Source organism: Schistocerca americana, chromosome 1 (assembly GCF_021461395.2).
Source record: "Schistocerca americana isolate TAMUIC-IGC-003095 chromosome 1, iqSchAmer2.1, whole genome shotgun sequence".
Lineage (NCBI taxonomy): Eukaryota > Metazoa > Arthropoda > Insecta > Orthoptera > Acrididae > Schistocerca > Schistocerca americana.
In genome coordinates this window covers 861,904,874-861,927,650 of record NC_060119.1, presented here as the reverse complement: position 1 = coordinate 861,927,650, position 22,777 = coordinate 861,904,874, and the positions used below count along the sequence as shown (strand labels likewise).

Genomic DNA, 22,777 nt, shown 5'->3' with positions numbered 1-22,777 from the left:
CACTAAAACTTTTCATTTGTCACATTGTAGTAGTATGCATTGTAAGTGAAGCAATACATTTGAACCATTGAAGATAAATACAGTTAACATAAACAAGCAGAAATTTTTGTTGCCTGTGTGGTGACAGGTGGGAACACATCTTTTCCAGGTAAGTTGAGATTTTATTAAAACTCATTTATCTTGTCCTGTCAATTTCAGGGACATGTTGTTATATTGTAAATTAAATATTCACTAGTAAGACAACACAATAGAAATTTCTCACGAACATGTATGTCGCATTTATTTTTTGTTTGAAAATGTTGTTTGTGTGATGTGTGTGACTGTTGTTTGTGTGACACGCAAGACGTTATACATTAGTATGGAATAGGAGAAATGCAAGGGAGTTTACCGTTGAAATGAAGGTGAAAACAATTATAATTAAACATACGCAACACAAAAGTTTTCAGTCATTTAAAAGGAGGGCTACTAATTCTTGTGTCCTGAGTGGGAATACTGTTTCTTTTCCTATATTTTCCACCATAAACCGTGTATTAGCATGGTACGTACATACACGTGTATTATGGAGGATAAAAGAAATGGGAATAATAGGTGAAGTTGAAACAGATTTTTTAATAAAACAGTCTGTACATCCCTTCACAATTTGGTCATAGGCTTCAGTTATAGTCATCATTTTGTGCATTTCTACACCCTCCCAGTTTGGGAATTCTTTATGGTAACTTTTTCATTTTTACCTGGTTGTGTCCTGCCAGTGTTATCATGATGATAAAACTGTGTCACATTAGCTTGTTGATTCATTCAGACTTTTGCCTCCGAGCTACAGTCAGCTTTCATGCAAGTTCTGGTAACTCATCAACAAACAATTTTGCTACCATTGTTTTACCTCTCCTTGGGCTATTTGACAAACCTCTCTCTTACTTTAGCAACTGCTTTCCAGTGACCTGCTGCTGCTATGAGAGCCCTTTTGTGGAGATGTTTTGTCTTGCCTAATAATTTTAGCTTATCTTATCCTGTGCTGCTCACACTTGAATTTTAAATCCTTTCTATCAGTTTGAGGTGCTTGTTTTTCTTTCATTCTACTTACTCTTACTTTAGCAACTGCTTTCCAGTGACCTGCTGCTGCTATGAGAGCCCTTTTGTGGAGATGTTTTGTCTTGCCTAATAATTTTAGCTTATCTTATCCTGTGCTGCTCACACTTGAATTTTAAATCCTTTCTATCAGTTTGAGGTGCTTGTTTTTCTTTCATTCTACTTAATTTAAATCTTTTGTGCACATTCGATCTCATGCGTACTTCCCTGGATCCTGTTTAAGTTTTTCTCTAATCACACATGATCTCTCAACAGATGACATTCTTAAACCGAGAAATCGTTTAGACACCTAGAAAGCAAATAAGGACAGATTGTTGAATTTTCATGTTGTGTAACACTAACAGAAACGTGAACATAATGCAGTAAAGTATTGTCACACAGGCAATACAATTTGAGGCACAAAATTCATACTATATAGAGCAGTTGTTATCTACAATATAAATAAAATACAGTTTTGTGTTGTATGCGTGACAAAGGATTGTAAAGAGTACACAGAGAAAAACTGCTGTGATTTGCTTCAAAATTTCACTTGAAATTCTGCAGCATCTGAACTGTTAATGTGGAAAATGGCAGGTGATCATGGCAGTCAATGTACATACAAGCTGTAATTTACATTTTCCAAGCAGTTGTACTATTATGAAATTGAACTGTGTTTAGAAATACAATAATAAAGCATTTTTTTTTTTTTTAAAGTTATTTAATTTTGAGAAGGTATCTTCTGCTGTAGAAAAGTTATTATTACAACTCCTTTGAACTTTTTAATTGTTTGATTTGGTGGGTCCTGTGGAATGACAGAAGTCAAAAATGAAAAGTCCAAACAAATTTTATTTTGCAATTTATCATGCAAACTACTGATATAAATGTACAAAAGCATATAAAAAACTGAGATGTCAAGAACCAGACCAGTGGTTGATTTCACACGGATGGACCCCGTGAAAGAAAGTTGTATGCATGGAATTGAATGTGTGAACACTGGGAGGATTCAAAATGCTTAAGTAACACTAAGATTTTGGAACCAGATTTGCAACTAATGTTAATGATTGATGAGACAAAAGTTTTATTAATAAACATTTTTGTTACAACCGCTTTCTTTCTTATAGAATATCAGGATGTTGTCTGCAGTTAAACAAAATGAGGAATTACGGCTGAAAGCTATACCATCTTAACGAATAAAATAGGCAGCTCACGTTGCCAACAGTCTGTAATAAATAAGTTTTACCAGTGTGTTGCCGGACAGAGTGGCCGCGCGGTTCTAGGCGCTACAGTAGCAGGTTCGAATCCTGCCTCGGGCATGGATGTGTGTGATGTCCTTAGGTTGGTTAGGTTTAATTAATTCTAAGTTCTAGGCGACTGATGACCTCAGATGTTAAGTCACATAGTGCTCAGAGCCATTTGAACCATTTTGAACCAGTGTGTTACAGAAGGTATCATCCAGACAGAACTGCTCAACTGCATGGCCTCTGTCGAGCGCAGTACATTGATTGTAGAATCATAATTGTTGCAAGTAAAGACAAAATCTGAAATATAGAAATTACTTGTGAAAAGTTACTTAAAAAATTTCAAAATTTAGATACAACATTTACAAAAGAATAATGCATAGCAGCAAAAGAGCAGATGAGTGCTTATACAAAACTGTTGTAAAGTAGTTATGTGGAATGTAATAATTATTGTGACCTCGCAGAACACTCGTATCCTGTGAATAAAGTTATTACATAAGATGTAATGTCATTGGACGTGTAATAGAGATAAAATAACCAAAGTGGATGGTTTGTCGTATATTGTTAACATTAATGTGTGATAATACAACATTGGTGGTTTCATTAACATTAGTGTCAATCAGCTGTGGCACTCAACATGATGATTGAACTGATAAGACAGTTAAAGATGCAGATGTGGGTTCAGATTCTAATTTTTTTGGTGATGAACTGTTGATTAAAACTAAAGAAGCTGTAAAAAGTTAGGACATAAGGAGAGGGAGCTGGGTAAATTGAAGGATCCAGAAGTTGAGTTTCAGGGGAGGTTAATGATTCAAAGACCCTTCCCGCTGCACTACGGTTCCTTGACGTCTCACATACTGAATACGGTCAGTCCTTCTCCACAGTAAATCCGTTTATTATTCAGAAAGGTGTTGATGCAGTTGCTGGCCCTGTGAAATCCTGCTCTTGTTCGTGTCGAGGCCCATAGAACTATGAATTCTTCCCGTGGTGTAATTTACACCAGGCTGTTAGGCGGTCTAATCAAGGCCGAAATCCAATCTTACCTCTGATCAGGGTGTCATTGTTGTCCATCGTGTAATGGAAAAAGGTTGATTCCTCCTTAGTGCCCACCCGCACTCTTTCTCACCTTTGATAGAGTGGTGCTTCCGTTCAAGTGCAAAGCAGGCTATGAAATTATCACATTCCGGCCGTTCATTCCAAATATGATGCACTGCTACCAGTGTCATTGTTTCAACCATACTAAAATGTCTTGTCGACACCCCGCCAAATGTATCACCTGTGATAGGGATGCACACGAGGGCGATTGCCCACCTCCTTCTCCCCACTGTATCAACTGCAATGGCGCCCATGCCACCTCCTCTTGGGATTGTCCCTTGTATCTTGATGAGCGGACTGTTCAAGAGATCCAGGTAAAGGAAAAGGTGCCTTACCCAGTCGCAAACCCTGCGTTCTCCTGGTACCTATAGTTCTGTTCTTGTTACCCCTTGCTCCATTAAGGACATGGCCATGCAGCCATACGACCTAAAATACAGCTCTGAGGTTGTGAAATCACCCAGTCTTAAGGTAGCATCACCATTCCCCCGTCCAACTCTCGCCTCAAAGGGCGCAGCCACCAGCTACACAACCGGTTGACTGGAAAGGACAGAAGGAGTACTCCCGCAAAGACTTCCTCCATCCCTCCAGCCAAACATCACCCGAGTCTTCCTCTAACGGGAAGGGCTTGAAGAAGTCCACCAATGGGAAATGGTCTTCTGCTTCGCCAACTTGAGGATCCTCTTCAGCGATGTCGCCACATGGTACGCTAGCCCAGCCGGCCTTTGTATCGCCAACCAACTTCTGCCTTAACTCTGGAGCACCCACTTTCCTTTCCGTCTCCTTGCACACCTATTCCCATATGGATCTATCCTTTTGCACTGCCCATCTTGCCCATCGTCTTGGGTGGTCTGTTCTTTCTGACACTTACTCGAGCGGCCATTTCCTGTGTGCTGTCTGTTTGTTGACTCCTACCATCTGCGTGCACGCCCAAATGGCAGCTTACTAAGGCTGACTGGCAGCTTTACTCCTCCCTGGCAACCTCTGAAGAACATGATTTCCCCAGTTGTGATGTTCAGGTGGACTATTTCACCAACATTATCCTTACTGCTGCAGAATGTTCCATTCCTCTGAGGACGAGGGAGAGATTCTGGCGTCCGCTGAGGACCTAGATCTCGCCGGACCCTCAGACACAATGGGTGTCACTCGCACAGGTACTCAATCAGTGGCAGCAGGTGACCCAGCAGCATAATCTGCACCTCGGTCTCTTCACGCCTTTCTCGGCCATGGACAATGTCATCCTCCAGCGGAACTGCAGTGGTTTTTTCCACTATCTTGCTGAGCTCTGACAACTTCTCAGTCTTCACCCTTTCCTCTGCATTGCTCTTCAGGAAACTTGGGTTCCTGCGGCGCGAACCCGCGCCCTCCGTGGCTATTGGGATTATTGTAAGAACCGGGCAGCTTATGAGAGGTTATCTGGTGGCGTCTGCATCTACATCCTTCACACTCTTTACAGTGAGTGTGTCCCTCTACAAACACCTTTAGAGGCTGTGGCTGTTCGGGTGTGGACGCCTCAGGCTGTTACTGTCTGCAGAGTCTAAATCTTCCACCAGATGGTGATGTCCCGTAGCATGTCCTGGCTGCACTGATAGCCCAATTGCTGCCACCTTTTCTGTTACTGGATGACTTCAATGCTCATAACACTCTGTGGAGTGGATCAGTGACAACAGGCTGAGGCAGCATCATTGAGCAAGTGTTGGCACAGCTCAACCTCTCTCTTTTAAATAATGGTGCCTTCACACATTTCAGTGTGGCGCATGGCACGTACTCGGCCATCATCAGTCTTTCGATCTACAGCCCCAGCCTATTATCGTATGTCTAATGGAGTGTGCATGACAACTTGTGCGGTAGTGACCACTTTCTGATCTTTCTGTCACTGCCACAGCGTCACTCTTCTGGGTGCCCCTGCAGATGGGCTATGAATAAGGCTGACTGGGACTTGTTCACCACCATTGCCACTATTGAGCCTCTTACCAATGACACCATTGATGCGGTGGTTCACTCGGTCACCACTGGCATTATTACTACATCTACATCTATACTCCGCGAGCCACCTTACGGTGTGTGGCGGAGGGTACTTATTGTACCACTATCTGATCCCCCCTTCCCTGTTCCATTCGCGAATTGTGCGTGGGACGAACGACTGCTTGTAAGTCTCCGTATTTGCTCTAATTTCTCGGATCTTTTCGTTGTGATCATTACGCGAGATATATGTGGGCGGTAGTAATATGTTGCCCATCTCTTCCCGGAATGTGCTCTCTCGTAATTTCGATAATAAACCTCTCCGTATTGCGTAACGCCTTTCTTGAAGTGTCCGCCACTGGAGCTTGTTCAGCATCTCCGTAACGCTCTCGCGCTGACTAAACGTCCCCATGACGAATCGCGCTGCTTTTCGCTGGATCATGTCTATCTCTTCTATTAATCCAACCTGGTAAGGGTCCCATACTGATGAGCAATACTCAAGAATCGGACGAACAAGCGTTTTGTAAGCTACTTCTTTCGTCGATGAGTCACATTTTCTTAGAATTCTTCCTATGAATCTCAACCTGGCGCCTGCTTTTCCCACTATTTGTTTTATGTGATCATTCCACTTCAGATCGCTCCGGATAGTAACTCCTAAGTATTTTACGGTCGTTACCGCTTCCAATGATTTACCACCTATGGCATAATCGTACTGGAATGGATTTCTGCCCCTATGTATGCGCATTATATTACATTTATCTACGTTTAGGGAAAGCTGCCAGCTGTCGCACCATGCATTAATCCTCTGCAGGTCCTCCTGGAGTACGTACGAGTCTTCTGATGTTGCTACTTTCTTGTAGACAACCGTGTCATCTGCAAATAGCCTCACGGAGCTACCGATGTTGTCAACTAAGTCATTTATGTATATTGTAAACAATAAAGGTCCTATCACGCTTCCCTGCGGTACTCCCGAAATTACCTCTACATCTGCAGATTTTGAACCGTTAAGAATGACATGTTGTGTTCTTTCTTCTAGGAAATCCTGAATCCAATCACAAACCTGGTCCGATATTCCGTAAGCTCGTATTTTTTTCACTAAACGTAAGTGCGGAACCGTATCAAATGCCTTCCTGAAGTCCAGGAATACGGCATCAATCTGCTCGCCAGTGTCTACGGCACTGTGAATTTCTTGGGCAAATAGGGCGAGCTGAGTTTCACATGATCTCTGTTTGCGGAATCCATGTTGGTTATGATGAAGGAGATTTGTATTATCTAAGAACGTCATAATACGAGAACACAAAACATGTTCCATTATTCTACAACAGATTGACGTAAGCGAAATAGGCCTATAATTATTCGCATCTGATTTATGACCCTTCTTGAAAATGGGAACGACCTGCGCTTTCTTCCAGTCGCTAGGTACTTTACGTTCTTCCAGCGATCTACGATAAATTGCTGATAGAAAGGGGGCAAGTTCTTTAGCATAATCACTGTAGAATCTTAAGGGTATCTCGTCTGGTCCGGATGCTTTTCCGCTACTAAGTGATAGCAGTTGTTTTTCAATTCCGATATCGTTTATTTCAATATTTTCCATTTTGGCGTCCGTGCGACGGCTGAAGTCAGGGACCGTGTTACGATTTTCCGCAGTGAAACAGTTTCGGAACACTGAATTCAGTATTTCTGCCTTTCTTCGGTCGTCCTCTGTTTCGGTGCCATCGTGGTCAACGAGTGACTGAATAGGGGATTTAGATCCGCTTACCGATTTTACATATGACCAAAACTTTTTAGGGTTCTTGTTTAGATTGTTTGCCAATGTTTTATGTTCGAATTCGTTGAATGCTTCTCTCATTGCTCTTTTTACGCTCTTTTTCGCTTCGTTCAGCTTTTCCTTATCAGCTATGATTCGACTACTCTTAAACCTATGATGAAGCAGAATCTTCCATTCCCTGTTCTTCTGGGGCCCCTCGGCAGAGGACTGTGTCTTGGTGGTCGCCCAAGATCGCTGAGGCGATTAAAGATCACAGGCGGGCCCTCCAGCGCACCGTCACAAGCGGCATCCCTCATTGGAACACCTCATCACCTTTAAACGGCTCCGTGTGCGAGCCCGCCACCTCATTCGCCGACGCAAACAGGAGTGCTGGGAAAGGTATGTCTCCACCATTGGCCTCCATACCTCTCCATCGCAGGTTTGGGCCAAGATTAGGCGACTCTACTGCTATCGGACCCCCATCAGCATACCTAGGCTTTCACTGAATGGAGCAGTATTTACTGACTCCGACAGAATTGCAAACCACTTAGCGGAGCATTTTTCTCAGAGTTCCGCTTCTGCGAAGTACCTGCTGGCCTTCCACTACCAGAAAGAGCGGTTGGAACATTGGAGCCTTTCGTTTCACATGTGCCACCCTGACTCGTACAATGCTCCGTTCAGTGAGTGGGAATTCCAAAGTGCCCTAGCTGCTTGCCCTATTATGGCTCCCGGGTCAGGTCACATCCACTGTCAGGTGCTCAGACACCTCTCGGTGGACTGCCGGTGACGCCTCCTAGACCTTTTCAACCGTATCACAGTGGCGGGAAAGCATTGTAATCCCTGGCAAGAACCCACTGGAGGTGGACAGTTACTGCCCCATTAGCCTCACCAATGTTCTTTGCAAGTTGCTTGGAAGCATGGTGAGCCTGAGGTTAAGTTGGCTGCTCGAGTCTCGGTGCCTTCTGGCTCTGTCTCAGGGTGGTTTCCGTAAGGGCCGATCTGCCACCGATAATCTGGTGAGCCTGGAGTCTGCCATCCGTATGGCCTTTGCCTGTCCTCAGCATCTGGTTGCCGTCTTTTTTGACATGAGGAAGGCATATGTTACGACACGGTGACATCACATCCTCACCATGCTTCATGGGTGGGGTCTTTGGGGCCCGCTCCAGATTTTCATACAAAATTTTCTGTCGCTTCGTTCCTTCCACATGCAAGTTGCAGCCTCCCATAGTCCCTCCTGAGTTCAGGAGAATGTGGTCCCGCAAGAATCCATCTTGAGTGTCTGCCTCTTTTTAGTTGCAATTAATGGGCTCGCTGTGGTGGTGAGAACGTCTGCCTCAGCTTCCTTGTATGCTGATGACTTCTGCCTATACTATAGCTCCACCGGCATTGCAGCTGCTGAACGGCAGTTGCAGAGCTCTATCTGCCAGGCGCAGTCCTGGGCTGTAGTGCATAGCTTCCAGTTTTCGTCTGCCAAGACCTGCATTATACATTTCTGCTGGCATCACATTGTTCACCGTGAGCCAAGGCTTTATCTTGACTGCGAACCTCTTTCAGTGGTGGAGACATATCCGGTTTTTGGGATTGGTTTTTGATGCCCGGTTGACTTGGCTCCCTCATATTCGGCAGCTTAAACAAACGTGCTAGTGGCATCGTAACACTCTTTTGCTTGAATCGCACCAGCTGTACCAGGCGTTAATCCAGTCCCATCTCAGCCTTACAGTTCGGCATCCCCTTCTGCGTTGTAGTTGCTTGGCACCACCCTTCAGTGGAATCCAAACCGCCACTGGAGCTTTCCGCACAAGCCCTGTCTCTAGCATACTTGTGGAGGCTGGTGTCCCTCCATTGCGTATCCGGCCCCAGTGATTACTGGCTGCTTAAGCTGCCCATGTTTGTAGCTTGCCCAAGCATCCCAATTACCGTATGCTGTTCCCCAACTCGGTCATCCATCTGCAAGAGTGGCGGCCCCAATCAGGGTGTACGATCTCAGTTCGTGTCCGGGCTCTTCTCTCTGGGCTTCAGTTTTTCCCTCTCGCACCTGTTTTCTGGGTCCATATATGTCTACCCCCATGGTGTGTGTCCTGCCCATACCTTAGGCTCGTTTTGGCACAGGGCTCGAAGGACTCAGCCCCTCCTGAGGCCCTCTGCCGCTGCTTTCTTTCAATCCTTGCCGCATTTCAAGGCTCTGACGTTGTCTGTACTGACGGTTCAATGGTTGCTGGTCATGTCAGTTATGCTCGTACTCTAGGTGATCATTATGAACAACACTCATTGCTGGCTGGCTCCAGTGTTTTTGCTGCCGAGCTGGTCACCATCTCTCGCGCCCTAGAGTATATCTGCTACTGCTTAAGTGAGTCCTTAGTTATCTGTAGTGACTCCCTGAGCGGTTTACGAGCTATTGACCAGTGTTTCCCTTGCTCTTGTCTGGTGATGGCTAACCAGGAGTCTCTCCATACTCTTGCCCGTTGCGGCCGCTCTGTGGTCTTTGTGTGGAACCCGGGTCATGTCGGCATGCCGGGAAATGAACGTGTTGACACGCTGGCCAAACAGGCTGTCGGTGCACCAGCCTTGGAGATTGGCCTTTCGGAGAGTGACCTCATGTCAGTTTTGCGGTAGAAGGTACTTTACACCTAGGGTGAAGAATGGTGCACTCTGCCTTCACCCAACAAACTTCGGGCCATCAAAGAGACTACTGGTGTGTGGCACTCCTCCTTACGATCCTCCCGCAAGGACTCCGATGTTCTCTGCCAGCTTCGCATTGGCCACACCTGGCTGATGCACAGTCATCTCTTGCACCATGAGGGCCCACCTCTCTGCCACTGTGGATCAGTGTTGACAGTGGTCCGCATCTTGTTGGCCTGTCTGTTTTTAACTGCACTCGGGCAGACGTTTGCACTGCCTGATACACTCCCTGCACTTTTATCATATGATGCTGCAATGGCAGACCTAGTTTTGAGTTTTATTCATGCAGGGGGCTTTTATCGTTTGATCTAAGGGTTTGTGTCCTATTTTGTGTTGAGCGTGGCCTTTGGCCAACGGTTTTTAGATCATGGTTTTCAGTGTGTTTCTTGGTGGTTGGCTTTTCCCTTTTTTTCCCATGGTCGGCCCACCACTGTAAATCTCTGTGCTTTTATTTCCTTGTTTTCTGGTATTTGTCTGTGTCTTTCTTGATCTGTGTCGTCCCTTGTTACCTCTTTTACTTGTTTTTATGCCTGGTAAGTATTTAGGGACCAATGACCTTTGTAGTCTGGCTCCTTCGACCCCCACAATACAATACAATACAATACAATCCTGTTGCCCTTCTGTTCATTGAAACTACGAAATTCCTGGGACTTGTGCACAATAGGAAACTCTTGGCCCTCGCATGTATCTTACCTGGCAGCCCGCTGTACAGGGTTCCTCGATGTCCTCAGTGGTACCTCCAGGGGTGCCGATCGAACCACCCTCCTCCGTTTGTACTGGTCCCTTGTCCATTCGAAACTCGACTATGGGTGCTTTGTTTCTGCATCTGCACGCCCATCCCTCTTACGCCATCACAAACCTATCCATATCGTGGCATCCGTTTGGCCACGCACGCCTTTTGCACCAGCCTGGTTGAGAATCTGTATGCTGAAGCTGCTGAACTACCTCTGTCCTACCACTGTGACTTTCTCCTCTGCAGGTATGCATGCCGTTTATCTGCCATGCGTGGTCACCTATCCTATGCCGCCTCCTTTGATGATTCCTTTGATCGTCAGTGTGCGGCTTGTCCTTCTGTTACCTCCTGGAGTCTGCTTGATACAGCAGCTTAACTTCACATTACCTGCACCTTTCCCGGTGGTTGTGAACCCTTCGCCACCTTGGCTCTTGGACTGACCGTGGGCACAGGTGTGCCATTGTCATTGGCACCCACGTCTTTCGATATCAGCTTCCGGAACACTCCTCATTATTTACAGCCAAGCTCTTCGCCTTGTATCAGATCATGGAGTACATCTGGCAACACAGCCTTTTCATTTGTCCTCTGCTCAGACTCAGTGCCCTTCAGTCTTATGTGCACTGTACACCGCCCGTTCCTTAGTGCAGTGGGTCCAGGAAAACTGTCAACTGCTCACTCTTGGTGGAGCCAGTGTGATGTTTCTGTAGGTCCCTGGTCATGTCAGTCTGCCAGTAAACAAGGCTGCTGATGCTGCTGCCAAAGTTCCAGTCCTCGTACCTCAGCCCATGAGTACCTATATTCTCCTCTGATGATCTATGTGTTGCCGTCTGTCAGGAGGTAGTGTCTCTTTGGCATCACCAATGGTCCTCCCTTCACGGGAATAAGCTCCAGCTTATTAAGCCCCTTCCAGCGGCTTTGACGACCTCCTCTCGGCCCTCCCTCCGGGAGGAGGTTATTTTAACTCGGCTGCATATTGGGCACTGCCTTTTTAGCCATCATCGTGTACTAAGTGGCGCCACCCTACCACTTTTGTACAAATTGCGCCCAAGTTTTAACTGTCCGCCACTTCCTGATGGAATGTCCATTTTTTGACGTTTTAATACATTCCTGTTTGGGTTTGCAATCTTGAGTTATCGACCGTTTTAGCAAATGACGGGGGGGATGTTGACTGCGTGTTACTTTTTATCTGCCAAAGCAATATAGTGAAGGCCATTTAATTTTTAGTTTTGGACCTCCACTTCTGTATGGTGTCCTTTTTAGCCCTTTTTCCACATGCCTGTTTTTAGCTGTCTTCTGTATGTCAGTTGGGATTGACAAATAGTCATTTTTTAACTCCCCTCTGTCTTAGAGTTCTATAGTTTTTACTTGAGCACATATGACCCCAGTTGTTTCTGCACCCTAAAACAAAATTAAACAATGAAGTATATACTTGGAGAAGACTGCAAGATAGCAGTGTATTCTTTAGTTCATATGAGTGGCTGTGAGAGATAGGTTCATTTAAAACCAAGGTGCAACATGCAGGTAGACTAAAAACAGTGTTGACACCTTGCATGATGGAGCTTTTGTTAAAACTGGAGAGAATGCCAGGCACAAACACCAGGATTGTTGCAGCAGAATGCATTTCACCCTCTACTGCATGGTGTATATCACATGAGGGTGAGTTGTATCCATGTCATGTAGAAAGTGTGAAAACCCTGGTCACACTGACTTCCCAGCTACTGGTTGCAAACTTAAGACACCATTCTGTGACATACTGATGAGACATTAGTCTCTCCGTAACCCTCTACCAGCTGCCAGTGAATTTCAGTCCCAGTTATGTGTTTTGCCCACAGAAATCAATTAACTGAGCTGATAAAAACGAGTTGCCATTTGTGTTTACCTACAACTAGTGTTGTGATATTGGCTGGCTGAAACTCTGCACAATTGCCAACTATATTACACCACACTCCTAATTTCTCTATAACAGATGAAACTCCAGGATATATCAATCTTGAAGCCTTAGTTTCTGATCACGCCTCATAGATTGAGGAAATGCAAACCTGTATTTGTACCATTTGTAGATTCAGATAAAGCTTTTGACAGTGTGGAGGGCACTACACTCTTTGAAATATTGCATATGGCAGGGATAAAATATAGGAACCAGAGATTGTTTGCAACTTGTACAGAATCAGACTGCAGTTATTAGTTGGAGGACATGATAGTGGAGTGTAACTGAATGAAGTCAGGCAATGCTGAGGGAATGAGTTTAGGAAATGAGATGCTAAAGATACATGCATTTTGCTATTTGAGCAGCAAAATGGGAAATTATTAGTTGCATGAAAGGCATTTCTGAAAGTGTGGAATTTAAGATATATCAAATTAAGTGTTGGGAAGATTTTTTCTTATGGTATTTGTGTGGACTGTCGCCTTGTGTGGATGTGAAACATGAATAATAAAAATTTCAGACAAGAAGAGAATAGCTTTTGAAATGTGGATGGATAGAAGAATGATGATCATTATGTGGTTAGATTCAATAATAAATGAGGTACTGAATCAAACGGGGAAAAATAAATTTGACACAACTTGACTGACAGAAGGGGTAGGTTAATAGGACACAGCCTGAGGCATAAGGGATTTGTCAGATTGGTAATGGAAGTAAGTGAGGGGTAAAAATTGTAGAGGGAGACCAAGCCTTGAGTACTGTTAGCAGGTTCAGATGGATGTAGGTTGTTGTTGTTGTTGTTGTTGTTGTTCAAAGAGGAGGCAGCTTGCACAGCCTAGAGAAGTGTGGAGAGCTGCATCAAACTAGTCTTCCGGCTGAAGACTAGAGCAATGCTGCAGTATGTCTTGTTATGATTCTATAAACACATCTCTAAATTTGTTTGGCTACTAGCATGCCTACGTGACAAGGATTCCAAACACTAGAACAATAGGCTTGAATTGATTGCGCTAGAATCTTATCTGTGATTCTTTTAGAGATTCTCAGTACTTTGGAACCTTCCAACATATGTAAGCCTTCCATTTGCCTTCTCTAATACTGGTTTCATGTCATTGTTTCATTACACATTGCTTCTTAATAATATCCCTATTCTTGAAGATGCATTAATAATGTGATCTGATGCTATCTGGTTCTTCCCCTTCATTGTGGAAGTAATCTTGCATTTATGCACATTTAAAGTGTACTGCCATTCAGTACATCAAGTGGAAATTTTATCACTCTTTCTTCATTTCTGTAAGATCGTCCAGTGACAGATTTTCCTGCAGCTGATCTTGTGTGAAAAAGTGTTTACGTTTAGTTAGGATAGAGATTATACTACACTTCTGTGTGGGACACCACTAGTGTTGCTTTCGTGCTTGTAGAACCTTTGCTGTCCAGTAAATGTACTTTGTTTTACTAGTTGTAGTCATCAAATGATTACATATCAAATTCTGTATGACCATATCTTGGCTATTAATTGACCATGTTGTACAGTGTCAGGTACCTTTCAGATCATCTTGCTATTGACATATAATCATGAAGGATTCAGAAAATAATATTCTTGTGAAACACAACTATGTCTTCATTCACACGAAGTAATGAATGCTATCGAAAGGGAAATCTCAGGTTTATTCCTTATTTCTTTATTTTAAGAAGGCTTTTGACACCATTCCTCCTAAACAGTTGCAAATCGAATTGTGTGTGTAATGGTTATTGTCTCAGTTGTGCAGCTGGATTTGTAATTTCCTTTCAGAAAGGTCATAGTTCACAGCAATTGAAGGAAAGTCGGTGATTAAAGTTAGTGGTACATAGCATTCTGAAGCGAAGTGTTTTGGATCCACAGCTTTTCCCAGTTTATATGAAAACAGTTTAGAAGACACTCTGAGCCGTCATCTTAGACTTTGGATTTGATTAGATTCAGTTTTCGTGAATCAAAGTAATCATGTTGCTATAGATGTGTGTGTACGGACTCCTTGAGAGAAGCTGGTTTTGCTTTAGGAAAGTCATGTCTGGAATTCTGTGTGTCCTATTATGGTAGTGATCAGTGCTCTTTTTTCCAGTTGCAAATGAGTAAATCTGCTATAAAGAGAATGGATAGTCACTATGGGACAAAATTGAAGTAGTCCATATTAGACATTATGCGACATAGGACCAAAGGTAAACTTCAGTTGAAGGTTCATGTCCTTTACATTTGATCATTTCTTCTGATCAGAGTAAAGGAGCAATTTTTTTAAGAGAAACTTATTGTGTTATAAATTGCACAAAGTTCTAGACAATAAGATTGCTCTGTGCTACTCTGCAAGCTATAATGGAGAAATAATGTATCAGATATTTTGGCATGAATTTTGAGGATTAGAAATTAGATTAGATGTATGTTTCATTCTAATTGATCCATAGTGAAGAGATCCTCCAGGATGTAGAACATTCCAAAATAACAAGAATACACAATAAATATATACAATGAAAAACAAATGTGCAAATGCACCTTCCACAGCTCACAAGTGAAAATATTGTTATGGATATGAAAGGAGTCAGAAATTTTTTAAACATATTTTCGTTTATGAGATAATAGACATGCCTATTTTGGAATGGAGTTCATCTTGGCTGTTGTTGCTGCCATAATTTCCTATCTTGTCTGAAATTAGATTCCTTTCAGTGGCCTCTTGAGCTTGCGGAATGGCCAGAAGTCACAGGGAGCCAAATCAGGGGAGTAAGCAGTTTGAAGTATGGGAATGTGGTTTTTTGTCAAAGTCTGAACCAAGTGCGAGGAACGTGCTGCAGCATTGTCATAATGGAGAGGTGCCAATTTCCTGTTGAGAGCAAGTCCGGTCTCTTGTGCTGCGCTGCATCTTGTAGGTGATGGACATCCCTGTAGTACTCTAGGGTGATTGATTGACCCTGTGGTGTGTACTTGTGGTTTACCATACAGCAGGAGTCAAAGAAAGTAGTCAGCATCACTTTGATGCTGCTGCGCACATGGCAGGCCTCCTTTGGTCTTGGTGATCAGGAATGGTTCCACTGTGACAATTGGGATTTGGTTCCCATGTCATACCCATAAACTCGGGACTAATCACCAGTGATTATGGTGTTCATAAATTTAGGGTCACGCTGTGTGGAGTCCAGTATGTTCTGAGAGACTTCAGCATGAAGTTGCTTTTGCTCCGCAGTCTGCAGCTTTGGCATGAATTTTGCAGATGCGCTCTTCGTGGGCAGATCTTCAGTCACAATGGAATGTGTCAAAAAAGTCAATGCTCACCTCTTCCGCAAGAGGTGAGCATAGTCACACAGTAGTCCCGCATCACCACAGCATTCAGTTTGTTAATGACCAGGTCTATTTTCACATGTTGATGGCTGACTGGAGCATGGCTCGCTCTCCACCAATGTGCAGTCATCTTAAACCAGTTGTACCACTCCTTCATCTGTGTGATGCCCATAGCATCGTCACCGAAAGCCGTATGAATCTTCCGCCCAGTTTCTAGCAAAGAAGCTGTGTCCCATCACTCATGCGCCATCTATAACACCACATTCAAACTCACTTAAATCTTGATAACCTACCATTGTAGTAGCTGTATCTGAACTAACAGCTGCACCAGACACTTGTCTTATACTGGTGTTGCCAACAGCAGTGCCATATTGTGCCTCTTTACATATCTCTGTATTTGAATATGCATGCCTAAACCAGTTTCTTTGGTGCTTCAGTGTAGGTTAGTTTTGAAGATGACAATTTGGCTGCAGTGTAACAGTCAACAAATGTGAATATGAATAAAAATTGTAGTAACAAGTTGATCTGTAATGCAGCCTGAGGTTTAAATTGCTCAATTTACCATACTTTTCAGTATAGATAACTCAAAAAGCCACATGCAGTTGATGAATCTGAGTATTTTGGTGTATGTTGTACATAAACTAAGAAAAATGCAAGAGGTGGGAACACTGTAAAACTTGTATTGGTAATTCTGGCTGAGAGAGATGGCAAGTAACAATTCGTCGTTATGTCTTGTGCATATTTTACTTTAATGAATGTCATATATGGTTAATACTTTGTACAGTTATAGAATGATGCAGATTAGTGGATTGAGTCCGTTAGTTTAGTACTTTACTGAGCTAGTATTAAATTGTTTTTAATTTACTTGTTTATTTTTTAATTTACTTCTTGAAAGATCTGTTTTGACTTAGAAAACAATGATTTTGATATTTCCAGGTCACTTTTAAACAAGCCAAAATCTGAAATGACACCAGAAGAGCTGTCAAAGAGAGAAGAAGAAGAGTTTAGCACTGGACCATTGTCAGTTTTAACTCAGTCGGTGAAAAACAACACACAGGTTAGGAAATATTCCATGTTTTACTTGCGTGGAAAAGGACACAGAGTGCTATAGTTCATGACATAAGTGTAGTGGAATTAAGTTACAATAAAATAGCTAGTATAATTTAGATTGGGAATGTAACTCTAGTAATCTCCTCTTTGTAGGTAGCTCACGTTCCCTAGTAGCAGATCTGACAAGAGTTCTGAATGTGGTAATTGCTATGTGGATGCTTGTCATCCCATGCTATAATTTTGTACCCGGTTTCCTTGTAACATTTCTGTTAATAAAACAGTCCATATAGTACCATTAGCGTGCCAAAGAAATTTGAGGTGGTCATATTATTGCCCTAGATGATATAGTAAAAATGGTTTTGCATGGAGTCTCATGTACTTCTAGAGTTTCCTTTGAAGAAGATATACATAGTACTATAATTTGTTGGTGTTATTGATAAAGATGAAATTAAAATCTATACGGTCAATCCATAAGAAGTCATACAATGAGGACTAAATATGGCGGCCATTTTTATTTGTAAGTGCTCAATAGTTTTTCAGTCTGGAGGCATTAGCATTAATTTGAACATTTCTGCAGTGGGTTAAGTTAAAACATTGCAATTTACATGATTGTTTTTAGAAAGTCTCCTTTACAATATTGTTTATTACCGAAAATATGCCGGATTAAAAAATAACAAATCAAAATGACCTCCAAAGTTTGGTATCGAGAATTTAGAAAATCAATTTTTAGATCCAAAAATAACAACCAAAGAATGATTTATCAGAGTGCGTTTCTTTTCTCTAATTAGTTTTCATAAACTACTAGTCTTATATACAGCAAGAACACTGGCAAATGTTTCCTAATTTTTTAGAAATATTTGAACTTAGAAAATCTTTATTTTTGTAAATTTTGGGGCTAGTTGTCTCTGGTGGAACTGAATATGATGCATGAGTTTAGTCCTCAAGACAAGACAGTACAGGATCTCAGTAAAGAGAGTAACACGTCTGCACAGGAGCCCAATAATTGGTGACAAGTCTGTAAACGAACTGTGTACCCCCACTACATTTGCTGGATGACACATTTTTGTAGTCAGTATGTTCAGAAACGTCTGTTAATAGATGGGTATACTTCATTGAGAGTGTAAAATATTTTATATGCTTTTATATTGAGAGTAATTCTGAATTAACTAAAATAATTTTAAAATTTAATAATAAATAAATTTGAAAGACTAATTGGAATGCAATGAAATGGGTGAATGAATGGTGCTCTATTGGACTGATAGTAAGTGAAGTGTCACAAAACAGTTTGTCAGTTTCAAAAAACATTAAAAAATGTTAATGACTATGATAAAGATAGACAAACTTTGTTTAAATTATAGTAAGTTCTTCTATATCATCGGTTTGTATCATGAGAAAAAATATATTCTGAAGTGCAGTCATTAAAAAATACTCTGATCCACTCAAGAACATTTTTCCTTGCTAAGTACAGGAAAAACAGCTCCTAGAGTGAAAATTAATGTGATTCCTGGAAATTTCCTGTGCCCAGACTTTCACTCAAAAATATTTATTATGAATCCAAAACCAGAATCATGTTTCTAATGAGGAAGCTATTAGCAAATTGGCTTTTGTTTCTTCTAATTCAGAGGTATCTCCTGCTTCAAAAATACAATGGAGTAGCAGAAAAAGAAAAGCAGCTATTGAAAGTGAGGTGTAAAGAATTTCAGACAGAATTAGAAGACTTAAGAATCATGCTTTAATAATGCAGATACCAACAGTATTTCTAAAGATGAAAACCCACCTCCAGAATAATTAGACATTGAATATTTTAGCTTAATCAAGAAATTAAAAAGTAAATGTTCAGTCCAGGATAAAGTTAAAGTTTCAAGTTTGTTCCTTGACTCAAGGTCAAGGGAAAGAATAGTCCACGAGTTCAATGTTTCTAATTGTTTGACTTTTGAAGGCCAGACGTACCAACAATTAAAGGGAACAGCCATGGGTACCAGGATGGCCCCCTCGTACGCCAACCTATTCATGGGTCGCTCAGAGGAAGCCTTCTTGGTTACCCAGGCCTGCCAACCCAAAGTTTGGTACAGATTTATTGATGACATCTTCATGATCTGGACTCACAGTGAAGAACAACTTCAGAATTTCCTCTCCAACCTCAACTCCTTTGGTTCCATCAGATTCACGTGGTCCTACTCCAAATCCCATGCCACTTTCCTTGACGTTGACCTCCATCTGTCCAGTGGCCAGCTTCACACGTTCGTCCACATCAAACCCACCAACAAGCAACAGTACCTCCATTATGACAGCTGCCACCCATTCAACATCAAACGGTCCCTTCCCTACAGCCTAGGTCTTCGTGGCAAACGAATCTGCTCCAGTCCAGAATCCCTGAACCATTACACCAACAACCTGAAAACAGCTTTCACATCCCGCAACTACCCTCCCGACCTGGTACAGAAGCAAATAACCAGAGCCACTTCCTCATGCCCTCAAACCCAGAACCTCCCACAGAACAACAACAAAAGTGCCCCATATGTGACAGGATACTTTCCAGGACTGGACCAGACTCTGAATGTGGCTCTCCAGCAGGGATACGACTTCCTCAAATCCTGCCCTGAAATGAGATCCATCCTTCATGAAATCCTCCCCACTCCACCAAGAGTGTCTTTCCGCCGTCCACCTAACCTTCGTAACCTGTTAGTTCATCCCTATGGAATCCCCAAACCACCTTCCTTACCCTCTCGCTCCTACCCTTGTAACTGCCCCCGGTGTAAAACCTGTCCAATGCACCCTCCCACCACCACCTACTCCAGTCCTGTAACCCGGAAGGTGTACACGATCAAAGGCAGAGCCACATGTGAAAGCACCCACGTGTTTTACCTACTGACCTGCCTACACTGTGAAGCTTTCTATGTGGGAATGACCAGCAACAAACTGTCCATTCGCATGAATGGACACAGGCAGACAGTGTTTGTTGGTAATGAGGATCACCCTGTGGCTAAACATGCCTTGGTGCACGGCCAGCACATCTTGGCACAGTGTTACACCGTCCGGATTATCTGGATACTTCCCACTAACACCAACCTGTCAGAACTCCGGAGATGGGAACTTGCCCTTCAGTATATCCTCTCTTCTCGTTATCCACCAGGCCTCAACCTCTGCTAATTTCAAGTTGCCGCCGCTCATACCTCACCTGTCTTTCAACAACATCTTTGCCTCTGTACTTCCGCCTCGACTGACATCTCTGCCCAAACTCTTTGCCTTTACAAATGTCTGCTTTTGTATGTGCGGATGGATGTGTGTGTGTGTGTGTGTGTGTGTGTGTGTGTGTGTGTGTGTGTGTGTGTGTACCTGTCCTTTTTTCCCCCTAAGGTAAGTCTTTCTGCTCCCGGGATTGGAATGACTCCTTACCCTCTCCCTTAAAACCCACATCCTTTCGTCTTTCCCTCTCCTTCCCTCTTTCCTGACGAAGCAACCATTGGTTGCGAAAGCTAGAATTTTGTGTGTAAGTATGTGTTTGTTTGTGTTTCTATCGACCTGCCAGCGCTTTTGTATGGTAAGTCACATCATCTTTGTTTTTAAATATGTTTCTAATTGTTTGGTTAGACTAACCCAAAAATTAGTGAAAGAGCAAGGCAGTCTACCAATTTTAGGGAAGAAGAGAGGAGTAGGTATAATGAAGAAATAATTCAAAAGATCCAGCTTTTATAAAGATGTTGAAAACAATGCAGTGTGCCTGCATAGCAAAGGTAGCAAAAGAGTTGTTATAAATGGAGTTAAAGTAACAAAGCAGAAACGGCTAGTGCAGTCAAATTTAAATGAATTTTAAGTAGCTTTCAAAAATGCCCATCCTGAATGCAAAACTGGAAGGTTAGAATTTTGTGACCTTTTCTGTAAGTGGTATATTTTGGCCAGCTCCTCAGGAACTCACTCAGTGTGTCTTTGTTTATATCACCAAATGTCAAACTGATGATGGTGAGTGCAAAACTCAATTATGTTAACTACAAAGAGTTACTTTATTTAATGATATGTGACACTAACAATTATGACTGCATGATGAGTTTGCATGATAAATGCCCCGGTAAAGAAACCATCTTTGAATTGTTTAATTGAGTCTTGAGGAGGAAATGCCCAACAATGTTACCTTCAGTGTGTACAACAGACAGGGCTGAAATGGTAACAGGGGTAACATCTCAGGAAGATTACTGTGAATTCTTAACTGACAGCTAAGAAAATCTTAAGTCACCACTATATTTTTAAAATGCAAGGTGAGTTTTGGAAGGACAAAAAAAAGCACAACTTTATGAAACTGAATGCATAGTCTTAGTTGATTTTGCAGAAAACTCTACATTTGTAGTTCAGGATGAAATAAATGGGTATCACTGGGTCAGTGACTGGGAAACAGTGCAACCATTTTTTCCGTACTTCAAAAATGAGAAAGATGAAGTTCGCAGCTCTTCAATTTGCATTCTAAGCGACTACTTGGAGCACATCACTTTGGTTGTCCTTGAGTGTCAAATGTATGTAACAAATTACATAAAACAAAAGTTGCCCAAGGTTGAGAAACTTATAATTTTCAGATGAAAGTGTTAGTCAACACAAGAACAAAAATAATTTTTAAAATCATTACAACCAAAAAGTAGGCTTTGGGTTGGAGGTCAAATAGCACTTTTTTGCCTCTTGCCATGGTAAAAATGCAGGCGATGGAATAGAAGATACAACAAAGTATGAAGTGAGTGAAGCCAGCCTACGAAGAATGCCCAAACAAAGTTCTTACAATAGAGGACATGTATGCCTTTTGCAAGGATATTATTAAAGGCATAACCTATTTTCTCATCAAGAAAGAAGAGATAGTTCCTCATATCAAAACAGCACACCAAAACAGATTTAAATTGTATAGTAATAAAAGGAACAAGGCAATTCCACAAATTTATTGGCGTTGCAGATAACTTAGTTCGATGCTATGTAACATTAGAAACTGAGGAGAACCATTGTGTCAGTAAAATTACATCTGTCTTTAACATTGAATGACATAATGGCATGTGTATATGATGGACAATGGTGGCTTGCATAGGGTGAAAGAATAATTTAGGAAAACAATGACGATTGGTGCATTTTCACAACCCTGCTGGCCCAAGAACGTCACTCAAGAAATCTACTAGTGCAACATTTGGATAATGTGTTGTGAACTTACCACAGAAACTGGGAGGTGTTATTCTGTATCACAAAAGTTGTCTGAAGAAATAAGTGTTCCTAACAATCAATCCTGGGAGTAGGAAGCACCGCTCCTCGAAAATATGTTGACTGGAAATACTTACCATGATATGACAAATGTTTAGCTCTGTAATTTTTTGGATATAATTCAGTACATTATCTTCAATAATAATTGATTACAACCTGCTAATATCACACATGAACTAGGCATCAGCCTTGAGATCAGTTGTTGTTTAATGTGAATTATTTCCTCATTTGCAAAACTTCCTACCTTTGTTAACACTCAAATATCAGTTTTGAAATTTTTACTGTACTTCACTATCATATAGACGTACAAAATGTGCAAAAATCTGAATTTTTATATTCAGTCACACCAGAGATAACTAGCCCTGAACTTTATTTTTTGTGAAGATTCACAAATTCCAAAAATTTATAAAAAAAATTAAGGAAACATTTGTCATTGTTCTTGCTGGATATAATACTAGTAGTTTATGATATCTAACTAGAGAAAAAATAAACTGATAATAAAGTCACTCCTTGATTGTTACTTTTGGGTCTAAAAATAGATTTTCTAAATTTTTAATACCAAAATTTGGAGGCTATTTTGACTGGTTGTTTTTGAATTTAGGGTATTTTTGATGATAAAAACATTCTAGAGAAGACTTTCCTAAAAAACAATCATGTAAATTGCAGTGTTATAACTTAACCTAGTGCAGGGATAAAATGCAATTTCTCCAAATTGAAAAGCCATTGTGCGCTTATACCACAATTCAGTAATGGTGCAAGGTAAAAT

At 41.8% G+C, this 22,777-nt stretch overlaps 1 protein-coding gene across 1 annotated transcript in view; it reads left to right on the top strand.

The window, feature by feature from the left end:
* LOC124613762 (probable small nuclear ribonucleoprotein Sm D2) overlaps positions 1-22,777 on the top strand; it is a 45,450-nt gene that overhangs the window by 8,755 nt on the left and 13,918 nt on the right. Inside the window, exon 2 of the mRNA XM_047142481.1 lies at positions 16,672-16,792. Coding sequence (XP_046998437.1) covers positions 16,672-16,792 — 121 coding nt within the window. The remainder of the gene's footprint in view (positions 1-16,671; positions 16,793-22,777) is intronic.